Source organism: Capra hircus, chromosome 25, assembly GCF_001704415.2.
Source record: "Capra hircus breed San Clemente chromosome 25, ASM170441v1, whole genome shotgun sequence".
In the NCBI taxonomy this organism is placed as follows: domain Eukaryota; kingdom Metazoa; phylum Chordata; class Mammalia; order Artiodactyla; family Bovidae; genus Capra; species Capra hircus.
This window is the reverse complement of record NC_030832.1, coordinates 25,043,750-25,066,773: the sequence shown is the minus strand read 5'-3', so window position 1 is coordinate 25,066,773 and position 23,024 is coordinate 25,043,750. Positions and strand designations below refer to the sequence as shown.

General features: G+C 50.0%; 1 protein-coding gene across 2 annotated transcripts in view; it reads right to left on the bottom strand.

Annotated features, from left to right (window-relative positions):
• Positions 1-23,024, bottom strand: part of KIAA0556 (KIAA0556 ortholog) — a 233,269-nt gene that overhangs the window by 167,583 nt on the left and 42,662 nt on the right. For both annotated transcript variants that reach the window (XM_018040845.1, XM_018040846.1), the window contains exon 3: positions 5,623-5,699. In XM_018040845.1, the coding sequence (XP_017896334.1) occupies positions 5,623-5,699 (77 nt within the window). The remainder of the gene's footprint in view (positions 1-5,622; positions 5,700-23,024) is intronic.

Below are 23,024 nucleotides of genomic sequence, written 5' to 3'. Positions count from 1 at the left end.
AGAGCACAATATGTGTAATGTGTTTGAACCACCCTGAGACCATCCCCCTCACCCGGCCCATGGAAAAATCATCTTCCACGGAACCAGTCCCAGGTGCCAAAATGGGTTGGGGACCACTGCCTTAGAGATTCTGTAGGTTTCCTATCACGAGTCTCCCTGCCTTACACTGCGGTTTAGTATCTGTGTGCCTGTTTATTCTCCCTTCATGCCCCCCACCCGAGGTGTGGGGTCTGTGCTGAGGGCAAGGAAAGGTGAGGAATACTCTGAGAACCTGTTTCTGGAACTCAAGGTCTAGCAGGAGAGAGAAGGCATGGACGTGCATTCTAATACAGAACCTGGGCATCTAACCATGTCACGGGCGTCGTTTCTGCTCATCTCGTGATGACCTTTGGGGGCACTTGTACAGAGAGCTCTTTTGTACAGAAGACGAAGTGGAAACACTGAGTTAGTGCACAGGGAGGCACAAGGGACTGTGACTGGGGACGCAAGATGCTTGACACGGGTGGTCAGGGCACAAGCAGGGGTTCAGGTGAGGAGAGGACTTAGCTGAGCTCCAAGGGCAGGGGGCGCGTTGTTCACAGGTCTGCTCGTGACCAGGCTTATAACAACTGTCGTGGTCCATAGCCTTGGCTGCTGTGTGACTGTGGGCTGGCCACATGCCTCCTTTGGACCTCAGGAAACCCCAGGGTCAACCGAGGGGCTCTCCAAGTGTCAGGCATTCAAGGATTATCTGGATTTTTTTTTTTTTTTTAATTTGGCTGTGCCAGGTCTCAGTTGTGGCTTGTGGAATCTAGTTCCCGAACCAGGGATCGAACCCAGGCCCCCTGCATTGGGAGTGCGGGGTCCCAGCCACTGGGACACCCAGAGAGGTCCCTCAGCTCACTGTCAAGAAGACATATTTATCACCAAAAAGATGACGATGGTGACGGAGAACGCATACTTGGATGGGTGGGCTTACTGCAGACCCTCAAACACTTTGTCCTGCTCAATCCTTCACTGGCCCAGGAATTAAGATCCTGGCATTGGCCTGTTTTATAGATGTACTTGTCCAAGGTCAGACAATTGAGGAAGCGGCTGGGATTTAAATTCTGGTCCATGAGGCTCCAGAGCTCATCTCCCTGCCACGTCATCCTGCCGTTTCTTGTCTCCTCACCAGGCATCACGCCACAGAGCTCCACACAAGGAGAGTTCAGAGGAGAAGCAGTGGCTCCCAGGTAGGGCTTTTTGGAGACAGTGGCATTTGAATGAAGCCTTGAAGGATGGAGAGGCAGAGGACAGTGGTGCAAGGAGCTTGCCATTCCTCCTGGAACCTAGTGGCTCACAAGCTCCAATATTTGTCCTCTAGGAGGTCACCAGCCCCCATCCATGTGGGGGGAGGTGGCATGGTGCAGAGGACTGAGCTCTGTGCTGGAGGCTCTGCCATTTCCCAGCTTTCATGGGCAAGTCCCTACACCTCTGGGGCCTGTCTCCTCTTCTGTAAAATGAGACCCAGGATGCCTAAGCTCATGAGGATGGAAGGGGATGCCAGATGAAGCTCCAGCTCAGAGACTGGTCTGTGCAAGACCCCCTCGGAGCTGGTTCTCCCCTTTCTTCCTCTGCCTAAATCTTCTCATGAGGCAGTGGGTTCACCTCTCAATTGGGTACATTTTCCTATAAGTTTCCCTCAAGCAACTTTTTTTTTCAAAAAAAAAACAATACCATTGCTGGATTCTTAGATCTTAGACCTGCCGCCCTCTTGAGTGTATATTACAGCCCCGCTTGGCCGTTAGCTCTTAACCGTTCCTCCTGTCTCAGCCCTTTGATGAATCAGGCTGCTTTTTCGTGGGTCCTGTTAGGCATGATTACATCTTTCATGAGGCCGCCGAGTGAGCAGAATCACTAAGCATCCTCTGGGCGAGGGTTGTGCGCGGGTCAACAAGACCTGCTGCATCTCCCCCACCCTCCCTGGTCCTCTCCTGGAGCTCATGATCACTCTCTGCCCCTTCTGGCCCAGTCCTGAGTAGCCTTGTGCTCACCTACCCCTGCTGCGGGGAGTTCCTTGAAGGCCAGGGCTGTGTGGCAGACACCTGTCCTTTTCATTTGTCCAGTCACTCGCCCCCGTCTTCCAAACACAGCTCAGATTCCCCTTGAGAACCGCCCCCTTCCTCCTCTTACCCCACGTGGTTTGAGTGAGACTCACACCCTTGCCCAGCTTCATGGGGTGGCCCAGGCACAGGGCGGCGGTTGGCTCATGGATGGAAACTCAGGACTTTTGAATGAGGATGGGCCTCAGCACTTCTGCTGCAACAATTAAGAAAGATGTGTTTTCTTCCTCTAGAGAGAGAATGTCAGTGGGTTTCCAGGGACTGCCTTGGCCTCTGTGAGGGAGGTACCTTTGTGAGATGGTTCCAAGGTGAGAAAACAGAACTGAGAGATGGAGAGTGATTGATTTCAGTGACCCACTTTGAGTACCTGGATCCAACTATGCTTGAAGCCCGCCTATCATCCCAGATCTGTTTATTTCACAGGGCAATCAGTTTCACTGTATAAAGTCATTTACTCTGGGCTCCTGTCCCTTCGAGCAGAGGAGCACTGACTAAGACTGCCTGTGTCCCCCTCATTGCAATGTTCTCCTTCGTACTAGTGGCAGGTACTGACAAGGTACTCAGTGGAACCCTGCTGAAAGAATAAAAGAAAGACCTGATCAGCATTTTGTGGGTAGCTGTGTTCCGGACAGGTCTCTAAGAACTCAGCACAGTGACTATACGCGCCCTTCTTGGGTCCCAGGCAACCCAGTACACAGACTGGGTTTTCACCTCCCTCTGTGCTCAATATGAAGTTCAGAGGCTGGGATTTCCCCGGTGGTCCAGTGGTCACGACTTCACCTTCCAGTGTAGGGGGTGAGGGTTTGATCGCTGGTCGAGAAGTTAAGATCCCACATGCCTTGTGGCCACAAAACCAAAACAAAAAACAGAAGCAGCATTGTAACAAATTCAGTAAAGACTTTAAAAACAGTCCACGTAGAACAAAAGAGTTTTAAAAAGGCTCAGAGGCTGGTTTTCAATCCAGTCATTTTTCTAATTGGTGTATAATTGCTTTACAATGTTGTATGAGTTTCTCCTGTACAGCAAAGTGAATCGGCTATATATGTATATATCTATGTGTATAGATCTATACACACGTGTATATGTACCCTCCATCTTGAACCTCCTTCCCACTCTACCCAGTCTTATAAGTAGATTTCCAACTCAATTTCAGTTTATACCTACAAAAACCCTCCATAGTGAACTTAGAGCCACTGGCAACCCTGGCAGATTTCTCTCCTCTGGATTACTCATGATAGCGTCAAACAAAACATAAATAAGAAAGTACGGAGAATTTGTTGGTGGTCCAGTGGCTAGGACTCTGTATTTCCACCACAGGAGGCGCAGATTCAATCCCACCTACTGCGTGGCACGGCTGGAAAAAAAAATGTAGGGCCCAGCTCCACCATTTCCTGGCTGCATGACACTGGGCAAATGCTTGCTGTCCTGGTCTCCACTTCCTCATCTGTAAAATGGGTGAAATAACTGCCTTATCGGGCAGTGTGTGGATAAAACGAGAGGATGGGGGCGAGCTGCCTGCCACACAGCTGGCACTTCAGCAAAGGTGCCTTTTCAGGCTCAATCTGATGCCAGCTCCGGAGCACTCCCACTCTGCATATGTCTCCATTTGGAGGCGTTTCTAGCTTTACCTTCTAATTCCCTGTCATCAAGCCAGCTCCTTCTCGATGACAAACACATCTCCCAAATTTTATGGCCGCTCCATTTGGACTTTTTTTAATTGCCTTTGTGCTGCGACCTCCTCTCTGGCTCTTCCCAGCTATGCTATTGACCGGTGCCTCTTTGATCACACACGTATTGATCCCTCAATTAATGAGAAGCAATTTGCTCACGAGGAACTATGATACTCTCCTCCCAGACAAGTCACGTGTATACGATTCAATGATCACCCAGGTGTTTGGTGGCACCATCCAGCCTGCCAGAAACTGAATAAAAACATTCTGTTCCCTAGCATTAATGATGATAAAAACCCACATTGGTATAATCAGCACAAGCCTGGGTTTGAGGTTGCCCCTGGGACGGAGGGAGACGAGCACAGAGCAGCTGGGCGCATGGGATGTTGCCTGGTATTTCTGGCTGGTCTTGGAGAGTTTATCTATTCAAAGGTGCTCTATCGGGGGCAGGACTGCCTTGCATGCAGGCATCTGGAATGAGGGCAGGTCTCGTTGTCATAGATACTGGAGGTCTTAGTGAAATTTAGTAAGAGGACAGGTAGGCAGGGATGCTAAACTCCTACAACACGTGGGGCAATCCTGTACATTAAAAGCTTTCCCGGTGCAACACGCCTCCAGGGCCCCAGCTGACAAGCACCTGGAATCCAGCCCATCAGAGAACGGCTGAATTCATATTCAGAATAAGAACCCCCAGACTCTCTTGCCTACAAGACCCCAAGCACAGCCCCAAAGCACAAAGTCCCAAATAAGTTCCCCTGTCCTTCCCGTTCCTGCAGATCTGGGGGGTGTGGAGCTGTAGTATCTTTTTGCCTGTTTTGGGCTTTGATTTGAATTCATTACCAACATCTTGGGGGTGCTTTCCAGGTGGTGCTAGGGATAAAGAACCTGCCTGCCAATGCAAGAGACCCAAGAGATGCACGTTCGATCCCTGGGTCAGGAAGATCCTCTGGAGGGGGGCATGGCAACCCACTCCATTTTTCTTGCCTGGAGAATCCTATGGACAGAGGAGCCTGGCAGTCTACAGTCCATAGGGTTGCAAAGAGCTGGACACAACTGAAGCTTCTTAGCACGTACACACGAACATTTTAAAACTCAGGATATTTCACCACACAAGTCCAGATTTTCAGTGTCTCCTTGGAGGATATGAACCCCTGGGCCCGTGAGAGTTCCAGGCGCCCACTGTCCCCACCGAGCTAGCTTCGCTCACTGCCTGACCCCTCTTAGCATCTAAGTTTGCAAACCCAGCTTTCCCCAAGGTTCCAGGGCCTGAAGACAAACCATAATGAACTGCAAGTGAACTTGCGCAGCCTTGCAAACGCCCGGAGAACATTATAATACTCTCCAACCAGACCACAAGCTTTGACCTCAGTACACATGGCATCGGGCTGCAGGTTTTTTATGAGAACCGGCACTGCAGAGTCAAATCAGGACTGACAGCTTTAAACGACATTGACCAACTTCAAACACAAGTGTAAAAGGACTCCCCCTTTACATAACAAGGCATGATTACAGGCTCAGATTTCTGGGGACCTTCAAAGCCTGTGAGATCACAGGCTAGGTTATTCACACACGGGCCCTGCCAAATTCTAGCTTTTCTTAACAAACCCAGCTCCTCCCAGAACGGAGGCACGGAGATGAGAAGCGGGCCCCACACGTCCGACGGTTTGCTACAGTTCAATCGAAAGATGTGATTAAATCAGTGAATGGAGAAATAGGAACTGGGATGGCAGATATTATTCCAAGCCTCCGCGTGGAGGGCGACTGCAGCCTGTTCCGATGTGAAACCAAGCCTGCACGCTGTTAATAACTCTAAATAGGCTTTTGATTTGGTTAATATCAAGGGCTGCTGTCGGGCGGCTGCATCTTACCGGTTCCTCTGCTGGAGCAATATTAAATACTCATCGTGCTTCTCATCAAAGTCTGTCACCATGTCCTTAGCGTAACCCTGAAATGAAGAAACAGAGCGGTGTGATGTCGGAATGCAGGGGAGCGTTTGCTGAGGCCCAGGTACAGCACACGCCCCATGGGAGGCCGGGAGGCAGAGGCTGACCTTGACGAAGGCCCGGCCCCCTGGGCGCATCACCAGGGCGACCCAGAGCCCCAGAGACTGTCTGACGGCCCAGTGGGTCTCGAACATACGCAACCAACAGTCTACGAAAGGGAAAAGGGCGATTTGATTCCCCAGCCTCACTGTTCATTCCTCCCATGCCCTAATAAAATCAAGGACTCTGAGAAGATTTGGGCTTTACTGTTTTCTCCATGCTCGTGATTTGGTGATCTCTATTGCCCTAACCAGATGGAACCCAGATCAGTTGTTTGAGAGAGAAATCTCATCTTTTTTTTCTTGCCACTGTGAGAGAAATGCATGCTTATTATAAACAACTCGGTCATTATAAAAATATAGGATGCAGAGAGTGAAGGTCCCTTTGAAGCAGACGTTTGTGGTTTGCTGCTTCCCCTTCTGGTCACAGAACTCTGGATTTCTTTGGGGGAACCATTCAGTCCCTTTTCCCAGTTCGCTGGCTTCCTTAGATGCCCTTGAAAGTTCCTTTGATCTCCGCTCAGGTCATATGACCTTGACCTTGGTCTCGCCCATCAACACAGTACTTCCCCTGGCCGCAAGGATCCACTGGTCAGGGGATGAGCCTCAGCCTGAGCCTGACCCTTGAAAGTCAGCCCAAGGACTTTACTGATACTCCTGGGGAAAAGCTACTCTCTTTCCACTCGGGTGCTAAGGTAACGAGACGCAGGCTTGGAAATGCCTGAGAATGAAGGCAAGGAAGAAGAGAGCAGATCCCAGTGATGCAAAGATGGAGAGTCCTAATGACAGAATTTGAGCCCCTGGATCCACCCATGCCTGAAGAAGCGGCTGGACAACTTAGTTATGACCCTAACGTTATTTTGTTTCAACTGAGTTTCTGTCATTTGCAGCCAATAGAATTCTAAGTGGTATACCATGGCCTGATGATTAGAGATAACCCCTATTAAAGACTTTTACAGCCCTGTGGGGGAGGGGGCAGTAAATGTATAATAAACTATAAGTATTAAAAGTGACATACGGACCTCCCTGGTGGTGAGGTGGATAAGAATCTGCCTGGCAATTCAGGGGACACGGGTTCAATCCCTGGTCTGGGAAGAGTTCACATGTCCAGGTGTAACTAAGCCCGTGTGTCACAACTACTGAAGCCGGTAAACCTAGAGCCTGTGCTCTGAAACAAGAGAAGCCACCGCAGGGAGGAGCCCGCACACCCCGGCCAAGAGTAGCCCCCATTCGAGGGAACTAGAGAAATCCCACAAGCAGCGAGGAAGACCCAGCGCAGCCAAAAACAAATGAATAAAGTGACGTACGTAATACCAGTAAAACCTCCATTATGATTCGACACATATTCCACTAGATGCTTTTCTTTGCTTATAATATACATATATCTACATTTATAAACACACACACATTCTTTTAAACGAAAGTAGGGTCATACTGTAAACAGTGCTTTGCCATCTTCTATGCTTAACTAACTTAACTTCTTAACTAAAGAGACAGTGTTGGCTTCTAGTCACAAGTCAGACAGATTAAGTGTTAAAAGGCAAGTGAGACGCTTGTAATAGAAACACAATTTGTGTGAAAATCCTAACAATTGTCATCGGGAGAAGAAAAAAAAAAGAATTTCCATCATTCTCTTCTTAGCTTCTCAAAATCTGCCTTGCACCCCATTAATCTACCAGAACTCTTCCCAAGGGTGACCCATAACCTCCTTAAGCAAATATGATAGCTCTTTCCGACTTCATCCTTTTCCATTGATCCGGGGCCATGGGGAGCTGTTCCCACCTGTCCGTTCCCCAAGTTCTCCGCCTCTAGCTTCTGAGGTTCCGAATGAGGCTCCTCCACCCCCTCCCCCCGCACCTTCTCTGGCTGCCCCTCTTTCTTGGCCTTGGACATGGATGGTCGCTGTCTGTGTCCATCTCAGCTGTCTGTGCCTTTCTCCCTCTGCCTTCCTGTCTCCTTCCGATTCCAAGGAAACGGGTCCCCGGGGTGGGGAGGCCAGAGGGGCCCTGCTAGTCCAGCGCTGACACCCTAGCTCTCCTCTCACCCCTTTTCCTGCAGGAAGGACCCTAGGTTGTGGCTGCTTCCTTCTTTCCCTGTTGCCCCCCACTTTTCCTCCCATGCTCCCCTCTCTCTGAGCCACCTAGGGACAGGATGCTGGATTCCCATCTTTTCTTTCACCCTGAGTCTCTGAAGCCTCCAAGTTTTCCTGAGGTTTTTCCAGCTAGCTAATCTAGCCAATCAGGAAGTGAAGAATAATAAGAAAGGATGATACTATGAAATCATAAGAAATTTAAACAAACTAGCAATAGGTGTTCCTATTCCTATTTCCCTGGCTTCCTGAGAAGCCCAGAGACATTCCTTGGTCCTCCCTGGACTGAGTCCTGCCTCATCTTGACTGTGAGGAAAGCACCGTGACCTCAGGAGAGCTGGTAGGTTGCGGGATATAGGGTCTGGAGAGGATTCTCAGTTCCTTTTTCAAAACAACGTGTATACGAGGCGGACAGTTGACGCAGCATTTCCATATACATGATTCTGCTTTGATCTTCGCGGCAACCCTTGAAGTGGTTATTACCACCCCATTTAAGATACAAGGAAACCCATCCCATGCGCCTTCTGGAAACACGGATCCTACTCCACGGTAATTTACATAACTATTTTGAGATATTAAAATGGCCACTGATATATTATGGTACGGGATGAAATATTCAATGACATTTTTAGATGAAATATGAGACTTCAAAGAGATCTCAGCTTGGGGTGGGCTGCCCTGGGTTTTCACCTCCGGGAATACATTCATTCGCCTCTGCCAGGAGGGAGATGTCATTGGAAAGATTTGAAGAGCTCAGGCACAGAGCCAGCAAAACTTCTCATCAACCCCATATTTCTCAAATGCTGATGCGTGCACAAATAACCTGGGACTGTGTGGAAAGCGGGGTTCTGATTCAGGGGCCCAAGCTGACACCTGTAACAAGCTCCCAGGCAATGCCCGTGGGCCACACTTTGCCAGCGAGGCACTGGACCAGCCCTGTTTACTCCTCATTATTCACAATATGCCCACCTCTAATCAGGTCAGCATTGAACTTGAGCTGTGAAGAATGTGAGCTTTGGAGTCCAGTGTGGGTTGCATGCTCAGTAGCTAACTTGAGTCCAACTCTTTGAGACTTTATGGACTGTAGCCTGCCAGGCTCCTCTGTCCATGGGATTTCTTAGGCAAGAATACTAGAGGGGTTGCCATTCCCCTCTCCAGGGGATTTTCCTGATCCAGGGATCAAACCCACATCTCTTACGCCTCCTGCGTTGGCAGGTGGGTTCTTTACCACTAGCGCGACCTGGGAGACACGGCTTCAAGTCACAACAGTGCTACTTGCTTCTGTCAAATGGGGGTGACAATAGTACCTGTCCGGTTGGATCTGTCTTTCCCTCATAGGCTTCCCTGGTGACTCAGTGGTTTAAAAAAAAAAATCCACCTGCCAATGTAGGAGACACAGGTTCCATCCCTGATCTGGGAAGATCCACTGGAGAAGGGAATGGCTACCCAATCCAATATGCTTGCCTGGGAAATCCCATGGACAGGGAGCCTGGTGGACTACAGTCCACGGGGTCACAGACACAAATTAGTGACCAAACAACAGCAACAACGACATAGGATGGAAGGTGAGTTGGATGCAATAACAGTAAAAAGGCCACAGCGCGGAATCTGGCACTTGGGTAGTTCTCAATGAATGTTAGTTAGAATTCCATTTACGGAGTTCCATTATTGAAATAGTACCATCTTAGCCCCGCCCCACCCCACCCAGCTCACCGCTGTCCTGATGCCCTAATTATTCGATTCCCTTCCCCTCCCGGCTCCCCCGAGATCCTCTCCAAGGCCCAGCTCAGCTCCCCAAGTCTCCATGAAGGCTTCCTCTGCCATTCTCACCCCCTCTCACTTCAGCTCAGTTTGAAACCCCGCAATTAGTATTAAGTTACATACAATACAGGGTGAAATCATATATAATTAAGTGCTACGTTGTAAGCCTTTAACTATATCTATTGCTCACTCATTATCTAGGGATTTAGAGACCTGGAGGGGAGCCCTGAACTCTGCTACTTACCTTCTCTGAGCCTCTGTTTCCTTGTCTGTAAAAAGGGGATGTTAATAAGGTCTACCTTGCAGGTCTACTCTAAGAATTAACCAGGGGAAAAGTGGAAGTCATTAAGGATCCTTTTCTTTCTTCTTAGTACTGATTCCCTAGCTGGATTATAAATTTCTGGAGTGTAGAACCGTGAGAAAGTGGGGAAACCAACCATCTTGTGGGAAGCCTAGAGCCCTGGGCCCCAGTCTCAGCTTCCACATTGTCCAGCTCCGTGATGGTAACCGCTGAGGATGACCAGTGCCCACCAGTTAACTCTCGCCCTGGTCAGATGCCAGACACCTCTCTTCCTGGCACGGCTATTTCACTTTGCTGAGGCTTTATTTCTCAGGCTATAGAATGTAGAGTGTGAGAGTGAGTGAGTGAGAATTAATATTTAAGCCTTCCCCCTGGAGTAGGAAATGGCAACCCACTCCAGTATTCTTGCCTGGAAAATCCCATGGACAGAGGACCCTGGCTGGCTGCAGCCTATGAGTTGGCAAAGAATCAGACATGACTGAGCACGCACACACATCAGACATCCTGCAAACATAGGAGAAGCGTGTAAAGTACCAAGTTTATCACCATCATCTTTTAGCAAATGTTGATCAAGTGTTTACTGTGTGGCTGTTACCTATGCAATGAGGATTTAACAAAAACTTCAACCCAGTGGGCAGGCAGATCCCAGCTTGTCTGTAGACGGTACCCAACCCGCAGTCAGGGGCTGATCCTCACAACTCTGCCCCGCATTCCGGTTCTGAGGGATGTGAATGGCAGCCCCTGCTGTCATGCGCTCAGTCAAGCAACACACTGGCCAGGGGTCTATAATTTAGGGAAAGGCCTGCAGTGGGGTCTGGGGACACCCATTCAATTGAATGCATAAGGGTATTTTTCTGGGAAGAGAGTCCGTCACTTTCATCAGATTCCCAAGGGCATCTGAGGCCAAAGAAAGGAGACGATCGACTATGCTATGCTGTGCATAAGCAGTCCTGTCCAACTCTTTGCGACCCTGTGGACTGTAACGCGCCGGGCTACTCTGTCCATGGGATTCTCCAGACGATAATCCTGGAGTTGCCATGCCCTCCTCCAGGGTTTCTTCCCGACCCAGAAATTGAACAGCAGTCTCCAGCACTGCAGGCAGATTCTTTACCAGCTGAGTTACCAGGGAAGCCCCAAGGGATTATAACAAAAGTGTATCAAATGTGATGCCAGGGATCTGAAGGAGGGGACTGGGGAGGCTCCTGAGGGCACGGCCAGGCTCAAATCCTTGGGAGTCATCCTGAAAGCCTCGCTCACTCCCTCACTTTCCCACTCCAGTCCAATCCATCAGCATCATGTGAGAAATACCACATATTCCCTAATCTGACCACGTCTCCCCACCTCCTTGCTACCGCGCCAGTTCAGGACTCCTCACTGTCCTCCTGCTCCTGCCCTCCCACTGCCGTCCATTCTCCCTGCGACAGCCCGGGAGTCCTGATGAAAGGGAAACCGAATCATTTCACTTCTCTGCCTTGGACTCTGCAGGGCTTCCCAGTGGCCACCAGGCCCCGCCCACTGGGCCTCCACCCACGTCTCTGACCACCTCATCATTCAGGTACCCGAAACACCCAGCCTGTGCCCACCCACCCAGGGCCTTTGACTCACCATCCTTCCCCTGGGCAAATACCCAGATTCCTCATCTCCTTCAAGGCTGGTCTCAGATCTCACCTTCTTGGCGACGTCCTTCCCAGGCATCCTATTTAAAATTCCAGGGACTTTCCTGGTGGTCCAGTGATTAAAAAGCCGAGCTTCCAATCCAGAGAATGTGGGTTCAGTCTCTGGTTGGGGAACTAACATTCCACATGCCACAAGGACTGAGCCCGGGTATCGCAACTAAAGACTCTGAGCCACAGCAAAGATCACCCAAACCCCGATGCAGGAAAAAATAAATATTTTTAAAAATTGCAAGCCATGTATACACACACACACACACACACACATACACACACACTCCCAAACCCTCACTAATATAAACTCTCCCTGATCTTATTCATCATGCCTCTTATTACTGGGCCATCCCCCCTGCACTACAATGTAAATTCCATGAAGGCAGAGACTGTGTCTGTTTTGATCGCTTTGTGTATTCTAAGCCCCTAGGACAGTGCCTGGCACACAATGGGCTCTCAATAAATGAATAAATACGGAGACCTTTGAGCTGAGATTTGAAAACTAAATGGTCTGGGCCTCCCCTGGTAGCTCAGAGGTTAAAGCATCTGCCTGCAGTTTGGGAGACCTGGGTTCAATCCCTGGGTTGGGAAGATCCTCTGGAGAAGGAAATGGCAACCCACTCCAGTATTCTTGCCTAGAAAATCCCATGGACAGAGGAGCCTGGTGGGCTACAGCCCATGGGGTCGCAAAGAGTCAGACACAACTGAGCAACTTCACTTTCACTTTTCAAATAGTCTGGGGACTTCCCTGCTGGTCCAGTGGCTAAGACTCTATGCTCTCAATGCAGGGATCCTGGATTCGATCCCTGGTCAGGGAACTAGATCCCACATGTCGAAATTGAAGAGCCCACATGCCACAACGAAGATGGAAGATACTGCGTGCCACAACTAAGACCTGGAGCAGCCAAATAAATATTAACAAATAAAAATAAATATTAAATATTTTCCCTCGTAGCTCAGTTGGTAAAGAATCTGCCTGCAGTGCAGGAGACCTAGGTTCGATCCCTGGGTCGGGAAGATGCCCTGGAGAAGGAAATGCAGTACCCTTAGCTGGAAAATCCCATGGACAAGAGGAGCCTTGGGGGTGCAGCCCATGGGGTCACAAAGAGTCGGGCACAACTGAGTGACTAACACACACAACACACACACAGATATTAAAAAAAAAAAAAGTTAAAAGGCTCACTGGACAACAAGAGAAAGGCATTCCACACAGCAGGAGGAGCAGGAGCTGAGGTTTGGGAGTCTGAAAAAGCCTGAAAGCCCCATGGATCGGTCAGAACTTGGGTTTGCCTCGAGTGACAGGTGCCGAGGAGGCTCGAGTTAAGTATGGCAAATGGTCTAAGGAATTCGGACGTGACGTGAAAGCCAAGTCCCACTGCCATCATTGTTATCCTTATCATCTTTATCCCTAATGCTGGCCCCAGAGAAAATTTGTAGAATTTTATCAATGGCCATATTATTAATTCTCTCTGGGGGGGAAAAATGGAATTGGAAAGAAAGGCCTAGAATCAGTTATGCTTAAAGGAGCTCGACAGAGTCTATCTTTCAGGGATCACGTACTCCTCTGAGGCCAGAAGATTGGAATTCTCCTAAAGAGGGTTGATTTAGCGAGCACCAGAGGCTGAGCTGCATTCACGAGCAGCTGAGAGTGTTGGGTTGGTTTCAGGGCCGGCAGATGTCAAGGACCCGACTTTGCAGGTGTCAAGTCCCATCGGAGAAGAACAATAACTTGGAATGGCTTAACGATGAGGCTGTGAACATGCTGTGTCAGGGGCACCACGCAGAGTTCACAGAGCACTTCCACACACCTGACTTACTCCATCTGTTCTGCCCTTCCCCCGGCCAAGGGCCGCATCTTACCGCAGGGACCATCTATGAGTGACAAGCGAACGTTACAGGTTACTGGAGCCCAGGTTTTGGGCCACTTCAATGACCATTTAAGGTGCTTTTTGTGAGTGTCTGCAAGAATGCTATGCCCTGGGATCATTATCCCCATTTTACAGAGGAGGAAACGGAAGCTCTGAAAGCTGAAGCCACTTGCCCCAAAGCCATGTCCAGGGGAACAGAGTGGACATCTGCTGTTTTTGTCATTTTTTCTTTCCTTTTTTTTTGACTGCATCACGGGGCATGCAGGATCTTAGCTCCCTGACCAGGTATCAAACCCATGCCCCCTGCCGTGGAAGCTCGGGGTCTTAACCACTGGACCACCAGGGCAGCCCCTATTCACTTTCTAGTTACAGCTCCTCGGTTTTCCTTTGGGAAACCATCTCTCCTCACTCTCAGCATACATGGTGTGGGTGGAAATCACACTGGTGGCCCCTCAAGGGTGGGCACATGACTGAGGCTTGGACAGCCAAGGCCAGGCTAATCTGGTTAGTCTGTCTCCCTGGTCATGTGCCTGGTTTAGGGCTGTGCCCAAAGTCAGGTCAACAGACTCAAACCAGGGATTGGTTGAATCTGCTGGAAAAGTCCCTCTCTCTCTTCCCCTGGAATTATTAGCTGACATGAGCTGTGAAGGGGGCTTCCCAGGTGGCACTAGTGGTAAAGAACCCGCTTGCCAGTGCAGGAGACGTAAGAGATTCAGGTTTGATCCCTGCGTCGGGATGATCCCCTGGAGGAGGGCATGGCAGCCCACTCCAGTATTCTTGCCTGGAGAATCCCATAGAGGGGGGAGCTTGGCGCACTACAGTCCATAGGGTTGTACAGAGTCAGACACGACTGAAGCGACTTAGCATGTATGCATGAGCTGTGAGCTATAAGGGCCACCAAAATGAAGAAGCTATTTTTATCAGCTGATTAGGTTCACAGTTGCAAATGTCCTTCTATGGTCCATGAAGAGATCTGTCCAAGAGTAACACCAACATAGAGGCAGCAGAATTGAGGACACAGATAGACGACCAGATAGAAACGGGAACTTCTCAACCATGTTTAATCCCTGTATCTAGCCCCGCCTGAAGGCAGCACTACTTGGACTTATAAGTCACAAGAGTTGACACATTATTTTCTTTACTCAAGCCGTGTGTGTGTGTGTGTGTGTGTGTGTGTGTGTGTGTGTGTGATTCACACTGAGTGAGTTCTCAGTGATGTAGTGGTAGAACTAACTCTAAGAGGTATCTGAATCTGAAGTCACCACCAGGTCCTAGCAAGAGCGGAGCATTTAGTAGAGGTTTAAAATAATACCTGAGGGACTTCCCTGGTGGTCCATCGGTCAAGAGTCCGCCTTGCAATGCAGGGGACATGGGTTCGATCCCTGGTTGGGGAACTAAGATCCCACAAGCTGCAGCGCAACTAAGCCCAAGCCACAGCTACTGAGCCCACGTACTCTGGAGCCTGAGCCACAACTGGAGAATCCATGGGCCCCAATGAAAAATCCCCTGAGACAAAATGAAGATCCTGGGTCCCACAACTAACACCCAATACAGTCAAATAAAAAATGAGTAAATAAATTTAAAAAAAAGCCTTAGCGAATGTTCTCAATGATGGCCCTATGCTCCCAGAAATCGATGATCCAAATGTATCTTACAGTACGAAACTCCTACTCTGCCTTCAAAACCCATCCTAGTATTCTCCCAGTGATTTGGGTTTCCCAGCACAGCACAGTAAGTCCTGAATGCATATTACTTGAATGAAAAAGTATAGTTCTGAGCTTGTATGTTGAGGCTTTTGCTGATATATCAGATGCACTCCCATCCTTAAAACAAGAATAACAGAGACTCCACATTCTGTACGCTTAGGTTGCAAGATCTAAACCAACGGTTGAGACTGCCCCCTAGAGGTGGATCAAAACAACACAAACTGAAGCAAAGTTTCTCATGGCCAGGGGTAGACAGAACGACAAAATCACATGCTTATGCGCAAGTCAGATGGATCATTAAAGGAAGACTTGGGGTTATTTCTCAAATGCACCATTATTTCCTGCAACCAATGTACACCTTGAGATTTTATACTTCGTTTCAGGTTAGTAGAATATTCATGCAGATCCAGAATCTAGGGTTTCCTCCTGGACTCCAGGACACAGGACATTGTATCTTCATGAAACCATTTTTTCTTCCACAGCTATCTATAAAATCTTTTTCAATAGCCACTCGAAAAGAATTAACATTTCTTTTTATTCTCAGAAAACTTTTTTTGTAAGACAGCAATGTGCATTATAAACTGTCTTTTAGGCAGGCAAAGAGAGATTTTCTCTTTTTTTAATCTTGAATGAGCGTGCTTCAAAAAGGAAACTTTATATTAATGCCATAAATGGAAAATCATTATCGCCTGCCATAAACAGAAGGCAAAGAGAAATACAGACCTTCTGAAATAGCGTGTGTTTACTTGCCACCTGCAGGGCAATGCAAGCGTGCAAACCACACAGGGGGAAGCGCAAGGCTCGAAATTCCACATTCACACGACCCCGAGTGGCGGGTGGCGCTGACCTCATTTCCCCAACTCATTCATTCACTCAGTATTTATTGAACAACTCCTCTGGGCACACAGCGAGCGCATCAAAGACTCAGCTCTCAAGAAACTTACATTCTAGTGAGAGGAGACAGGTTATTTAAAAACAAAAGTGGGGGGGTGGGGTATATTATATCAAATGAAGCTCAGTGCTGCGGAAAATAAGAGGTAGAAGAAAACAGAGGGAATAGAGGGTGGAGCTACTATGTTAGCCAGGGGGTCAGAGAAGGCCTCTGGTGAAATGACTTTCAAATGGAGACTGAAGGAAGTGGAGGAGGAGACCCCTATGGGAATCTGGACAAAGGAGCTTCCAGGTGGCAGGAATAGCACATGCAAAGGCCCTGAGGTGGGGGGTGGAGGCCATGGTGAGGACTCTGGGCTTACTCTGAAGTAGCCAGGAGGCTAGTGGAGGATTTGGAGCAGAACTGCCGGGGTCTGAGGCTGTTCCCACCGTCCACCCTGAGGAGAGCTCGGGAGGGGACGCAGGCCTGGAGGGTCCCCGCGCAAGCCCAGCTGTACAGACAGCCTCTGAGTGTTCAGGAAGGAACGAGGCAGGTCTGCTCTCAAGCTGCCAGGCTGGTGCTAAACTGACTCAGGGCGGCTGCTGCCTGTCAGAGCCTCCAAGCCCACAGCAGCAGCACTTGGCCTGATGAGAGGAGAGACGTCACCTGGGTGGAATTTTCCCTCCAGTCTCCGCCTCCACCACTTGGTTTGCATCCGAGAGCTTTTTTTTTACATATATATATATATATATATATATATATATAAAGAGTAGCTTCTTTTAAAATATGTTTTATTAGTTATTTTTGACTGCACTGGGTCTTTGTTGCTGCGGGCGGGCTTTCCTCTAGAGGCGGTGAGCAGGGCTACTCTCTACTTCTGGTACAAGAAATTCTCATCATAGTGGCTTCTCCTGTGGAGCACAGGCTCTAGGGTGCTGGGGCTCAGCAGGTGTGGTTCACGGGCTTAGCTGCTCCACAGCCTGTGTGATCTTCCTGGACCAGGGATCGGACCCACGTCCCCTGCCTTGGCAGGTGGATGCTTAACCACTGGACCACCAAGGAGGTCCACTGAGAATCTCCTTCTAAAGGAATGGACCTCTCACCGAGTGCATCCATCACCAGGATCTTCCCTAACTCTTCCTGCCCAGCAAGCGGGGCTGCCTGAGTGGAAGCTCTCCTCCCAGGACCGTCCCCTCCCCACCCCTCTGAAGATGGGGGAGCCCTCAGGGCCCTGCCTCATCGATCCAACAGAGACTCCTTGAGCTTCTCCTACGGGGTGGGTGCTAGCTAAGAGCTGGAGACAACGATAAATAATCTGGATTCACCATGCTCCTGACCTCATCCCCACCCTGCACAGCCCTTCAGCCCAGCAGCGCTTGTGGCTGTTTCTCCAAGAGGCCGTGCCTCTCTCCTCTCAGGGCCGGGGCACTTGCGGTCTCCCTGGCCAGGAACGCTTCCTCTTGCTCGCGGGCACGTGGGGCCCTTCCCGGGGACCCCTTCTGACCGTTCCCGGCCTTCTCAGCCTCCTCAACATGGCAGCGACACCTACCCCGCTCTGGAATTACCTCTGTTTTGTTTGTGGTTCCCCTACTGGGATGGCAGGCCCATGGGGGCTGAGGCGGTGAATTTGCAGAAAGGTAGGGATGAGGAGGGAAAGAAGGAGATGAAGGCAGGAAGATCAGCTCCTTGTCCTCGAGGAACTGGAGGAGCTGCGGGTGGAGAGGACGCGGTGGCGGGGCTGGGGGGGTGCTGGCCCGGGAGCCGCGGGTGGAGAGGACGGGTGCCCAGTGTGGCTCGGGGCCAGGCGGGCTCTACAGAGAAGAGGTCAGGACGCTGGCTGCAGCGAGCTCAGAGGTGGGTGGGGGTGGGCAGAGGAGGGACGGGGCAGGCATCCGGTCAGGAGCAGTGTGTGCAAAGGCCCAGCGCCAGGAGACCTGGGAGCCGTCTTGAGAGGAGTGGTCAGGGCACACTGGTGATCCCCTGGCTTCTGACATTTCAAGGCCAGCTCAAAGCCTGATGCGGGGCAAAGTCCGTTTGTGCCGATGACGGGTGCTAAGTGGTGAGGAGTGAAATGTCCTGCTCAAGTCTAGGGTGGTGCAGTGGGTGGAACTCAGGGTCCCGGAATAGATGTCATCTCACACACTAGTCAAGATTTCTGCCGTGTGAGGTCCCAGAGATCCAGGCACGTAGAGGAGACGACGGTTCACCCTATCTCGTCCCTGGCCATGTGGCACTGGGATCTTTTTCTCCCTGCCCAGTTCCCCTTTTCTCCCTCCTCCCCTTCCCCCTCTTTAGGTTGACTGAGCACTTCCTCTTCAACATGGGGACAGGTTCCTTTGCCTCTTGGAGCAGATGGTCTAGGGAGGAAGAGCAACTTTAAGCAAAGGGCCCCACAACCAAATGTACATCATCAACCATTTCTGGAAATGGGTGAGTGACACCTTGTTGTTCAGTCGCTAAGTTGTGTCTGACCCCTTGCGAACCCAAAGACTGTAGCACATCAGGCTCCTCTGTCCTTCACTATCTCCCAGAGTTTGTTCAAACTCATGTCCATCGAGTCAGTGATCCATCCAACCATCTCATCCTCTGCCGCCCCCTTCTCCTCCTGCCTCTAATTTTTCCGAGCATCAGGGTCTTTTCCAAAGAGTTGGCTGTTCACATCAGGTGGCCAAAGTATCGGAGCTTCAGCTTCAGCATCAGTCCTTCCAGAGAATATTCAGGACTGATTGATTGGTTTTCAAAGGGAAACATGACTGTGGCTGGCAGTGGACATGCAGGTCTGGGGTCCACTTCACGGCACAGTTAAAATGACCCTTCCTCCCTGATCACCCCCACCCCAGGCTGGCTTACACCCTCCATTCAGCTGCGTTTCGGCAGCATCTTCACAGACCTTTCTCTGTGGGAGCATTGATCCGAGCCACCATGGACATGGGGCTAGGTGTGTATAGTGGACGTGAGCCCAGGTCACGTCCCTAGCTGCTGGGAGCTGTGTCCCTTCCCAGGGAGAAGCCCCTCTCATGCCGGGTTATGTCTGATCTCTGATACTGACTCGTGACAAAGGAACAGAGACCCAGGCTCCTTGCCTCGACTGGGAGCACCTCTGCAGGGCCACCCATTCCCACAGCTCCCTGGGGGATCAGCACGGCTGGCATCACAGTTCAGCTCCTCCCTGTGCCCAGTCCCTACTTCCCTCATCCACAGTGTGTGTGCTCAGTTGCTCAGATGTATCCAACTCATTGTGACCCTTTGGACTGTGGCCCACCAGGCTCCTCTGCCCATGGGATTCTCCAGGCAAGAATATTGGAGTGGGTTGCATTTCCTCCTCCAGTTGTTACAGAGAGCCCCTCCCCGCAACCCAAATCAGCCTCCTGCACACACAATTCCGTCCCACTGTCTGCATCCTGGGAACCTATGTCAGTTACTTGACCATGAACTCCCAAGGGCAGGACTGAGTCAATTACATCAAAGACCATTGGTAAACACATTCTGAATTAAATGAACAATCCTGGCTTAGCCAGGATGTCCCACAGTGGTGATGATTCAAACAGGACAGACCCAATTCCCCCAAAATGAACTCCTCGGACCACAGGGCTCAATATTTAATTTGGAAACACAATTGCTGCGAAGGTATGCGGCATAGGTTCAGAATTCCTAGACCTTCATTCATTAGCTAAACAGCCAAGTTGGGTGGTCAGGGCTCGGCTGTGAAGCCAGGCACCTGGGTAAGAATCCCATCTGTTTTGTTTGAGTGAGAAATGATGCTGGTGCCCGAGTCTCCTCAGCTGTCAAAGTGAGATGTGGTCCCAGGGACATGCATCATAATAGCCCCAAAGCAGAAGCAGCCCAACTGTCCATCAATGGGTGAAAGGAAAAACAGGCTGTTGCATATCCATACAATGGAAAATCGCTTGACAGGCAGATTCTTTACCACTGAACCATCTGGGAAGCCTAATGCAAGGCATGCGGGATCTTAATTCCCTGACCAAGTATCGATCCTGCACCACCCACAGTGTAAGCTCGGCAGGGGGTGGGGGTGGGGGCGCTTAATCACTGGACCACCAGGGAGGTCCAGGAATTGCACACGTTACAATGGCAGATTTTGTGTTACATAAATTAAGTATCTCAATTTAAAAATGCAAAAAAAAAAAAGGAAAAAAAAGTGGGATGGTGATTAAAAGCACCCACTTTATAAACACAAAACATTTAAAATATTGCCGACTGTGTAATACATTCTTGATAAAGGTTAGCAATGAAGATGATGCTGAAGAGAAACATTTCAAAGTTTCTAATTATGAGTGCACAAAATCTAAACTTGAAGTTTAGACCCTAGACCTAGTTCCCTGAGCTAACCGGGAAGGCAATTTATACAAAGTTAACACCCACCTGAAATTCAGGCAAAGAAAAGATGACGTAACTTTTCGGAGGCTACAACTTTCCTTTCCCCATGCAGGAACAGGAGAGTGTAGGAACAGGAGAGCAGCTGGCTGTAGGATTCCATCTGTCTTGGGAGTGGGGCTGGGATCACACTCTCCCAACAGGCGCCAGGCTAGTGACAAACACAACCTTGGTCATGCACCAGCCCTTGAACGCGCCGCCAAGCATGTCAGGCAAGGACGCTACCAGGCAGGATAAGGGTCTTGATGATGGAGGAGTTGGTCTGCTCTAATAAAAACAGCAATTTTATAATGTCTCGACTGGTGTCTTTGTCAGGAGAGGATGACTTCTAGCTGGTGAGGAGGGCTAGGAATAGAAACTGGCTGACAGGGAAGAAGCCAGGCGTGCAGGCTGCAGGACAGCGGCATTTCGTTTGTGTTAATCTATTTCCAGGAGGAAAGGAAGGGAAGGGAACCATCTCTCTCAGCCCCGAAAGTAGCCTGTGTCTCCCCTAAAATGTGGGTTCTTAAGAGCAGAACGTGAGTGCATGCTAAGTTGCTTCAGCCATGCCCGACTCTGCAAACCTATGGACTGTATCTGTCCATGGGATTCTCCAGGCAAGAATCCTGGAGTGGGTTCCCACGCCCTCCTCCAGGGGATTTTCCTGACCCAGGGATCAAACCTGCATCTCCTGCGTCTCCTGCATTGCAGGCGGGTTCTTTCCTGCTGAACCACCAGGGAAACCCAAAAGTGGAACAGCAGCCCACTAACTCCCTGGTCTCTTGGCTTCCTGCTCGTTCCTTCCAACCCACAGCCCGCCACTGTGCTTTGCTCTAAAGCACAGATCCCCGTGGCATCCCTCATTAAAAACCTGCCACGGCTGGTGAGGAAGCTGACAGAGGCACTTCGGGGAGCGGCGTGGCAGTCTCCACTAAAACAAGACAAAACAAAACCCCGCCTAGCTTCAATCTACTCAGACCCAGTCAGCTCAATCCCTGGAATCTACCAGAGAGACCCACACAGGTGCTGGAGGAGGAATGTGCAAAATGCTAATGTCCTCCATCTGGAAAACGGCTGAATAACCCACAGTCTGTCCATAACATACGGTGACAAGTTTTTAAAAAGCTAGGTTTGTTTGTAACACCGAGGGCAGAGCTCTAAGACACAGTTCAGAGAAGAGGGGCAAATGACAAGCCACAAAAGCACGTGTGACGCATTCATTACGTTACCATTTTGTTAAAATACCTACACTCCCAAGATACTACATGTAGTCTACGGACTCGCTGAGGTATGTTGATGCACAGAGAAAGGTCTGGAAGGAGGCATGCCCAGCCTAGGACAACAGTTACTCCAGGAGGGGAAGACTGGGATTAGGAATGGGTGGCAATTACCAAAAGGGATTGTGGGTTGATCTAACAGGTTAAAAATATTTTCTTAGGGATGTTGTTTTCTTATATTACCTGCATAACTAATGACCTCCATCCACCCTACTTCTCTTCTCAAAAAAGAATCAATGGTTCTACATTGCAGATAGATACAGCTTGACAGGATTTTCCTCTGAATTCCAGAATCCCATATTCAGCTACCTTCATTATTGTTATTTTTGGCCATCCCTCTTAGTTCCCCAAAGAGGGGCTGGACCCATGCCTGTTGCCTTGAGACTTCAGAGTCTTAACCACTTGGACCACCAGGGAAGTCCCCTCCAGCTGTTTGACTGAGGTCTTCATAGCATTGAAGCTGAATCTCTGATCTTCCTCCTAAAACCTGTCTCCACTCTCTTCCCCATCGCAGGAGAAGACCACTTTCTCTGCTTTTCAGACCAAAACTTAAAGTCCTTGATTCTTCTCTATCCGGGTCCATGTCTGGGTCCAACCACAGATCCAAGTGACTCCATCTTGCACCCACTGCCTTCTCTTCTTCACTGCTGCCCCCCAGCCCGAGTCACTGTCACCTCCACAGACCTTCTGCAGCAGCCCTGATGGGCCTCCCCATCTGCTCTTCCCCACTGTCTACTCTCCCCACATAGCCAGGGAGCGTATCCTGCTAAAATCTGTCCGGTCCTGGCCCTCCGTCAGTGAAAATGTTCCCATGAGTCCCCCCTACTCATTCAAAATCCTGTTGTGTTCAGTCACTTCAGTGGTGTCTGACTCTTTGCGACCCTATGGACTGTAGCCCGCCAGGCGCCTCTATCCAAGGGATTCTCCAGGCAAGAATACTGGAGTCGGTTGCCATGCCCTCCTCCAGGGGATCTTCCCGACCCAGGGATCAAACCAGCATCTCACGTCTCCTGCACTGGCAGGGGGGTTCTTTAGCACTAGCACCGCCTGGGAAGCCCACAAGCTCTACAAATGGCCCCAAGGCTCTATACGACTGGCTTTAACTCTCCTTACTGGCCTCCCACCACCCTGCCCCTCATCCCCCTTAATTCAGCCACACAAGCAGCAACCTCAGGCCTTTCATTTTCACGGTCTTCTCCGCCCAAAGCTCTCCCCTTGCCCCTCCTTTAGTCTCTGCCCAAGGGCCTATGCGACATAACAACCCTCTTCGCAGCCCCCACCCTGCTTCCCTGCCTTTTTTTTTCCCCCTCTGACT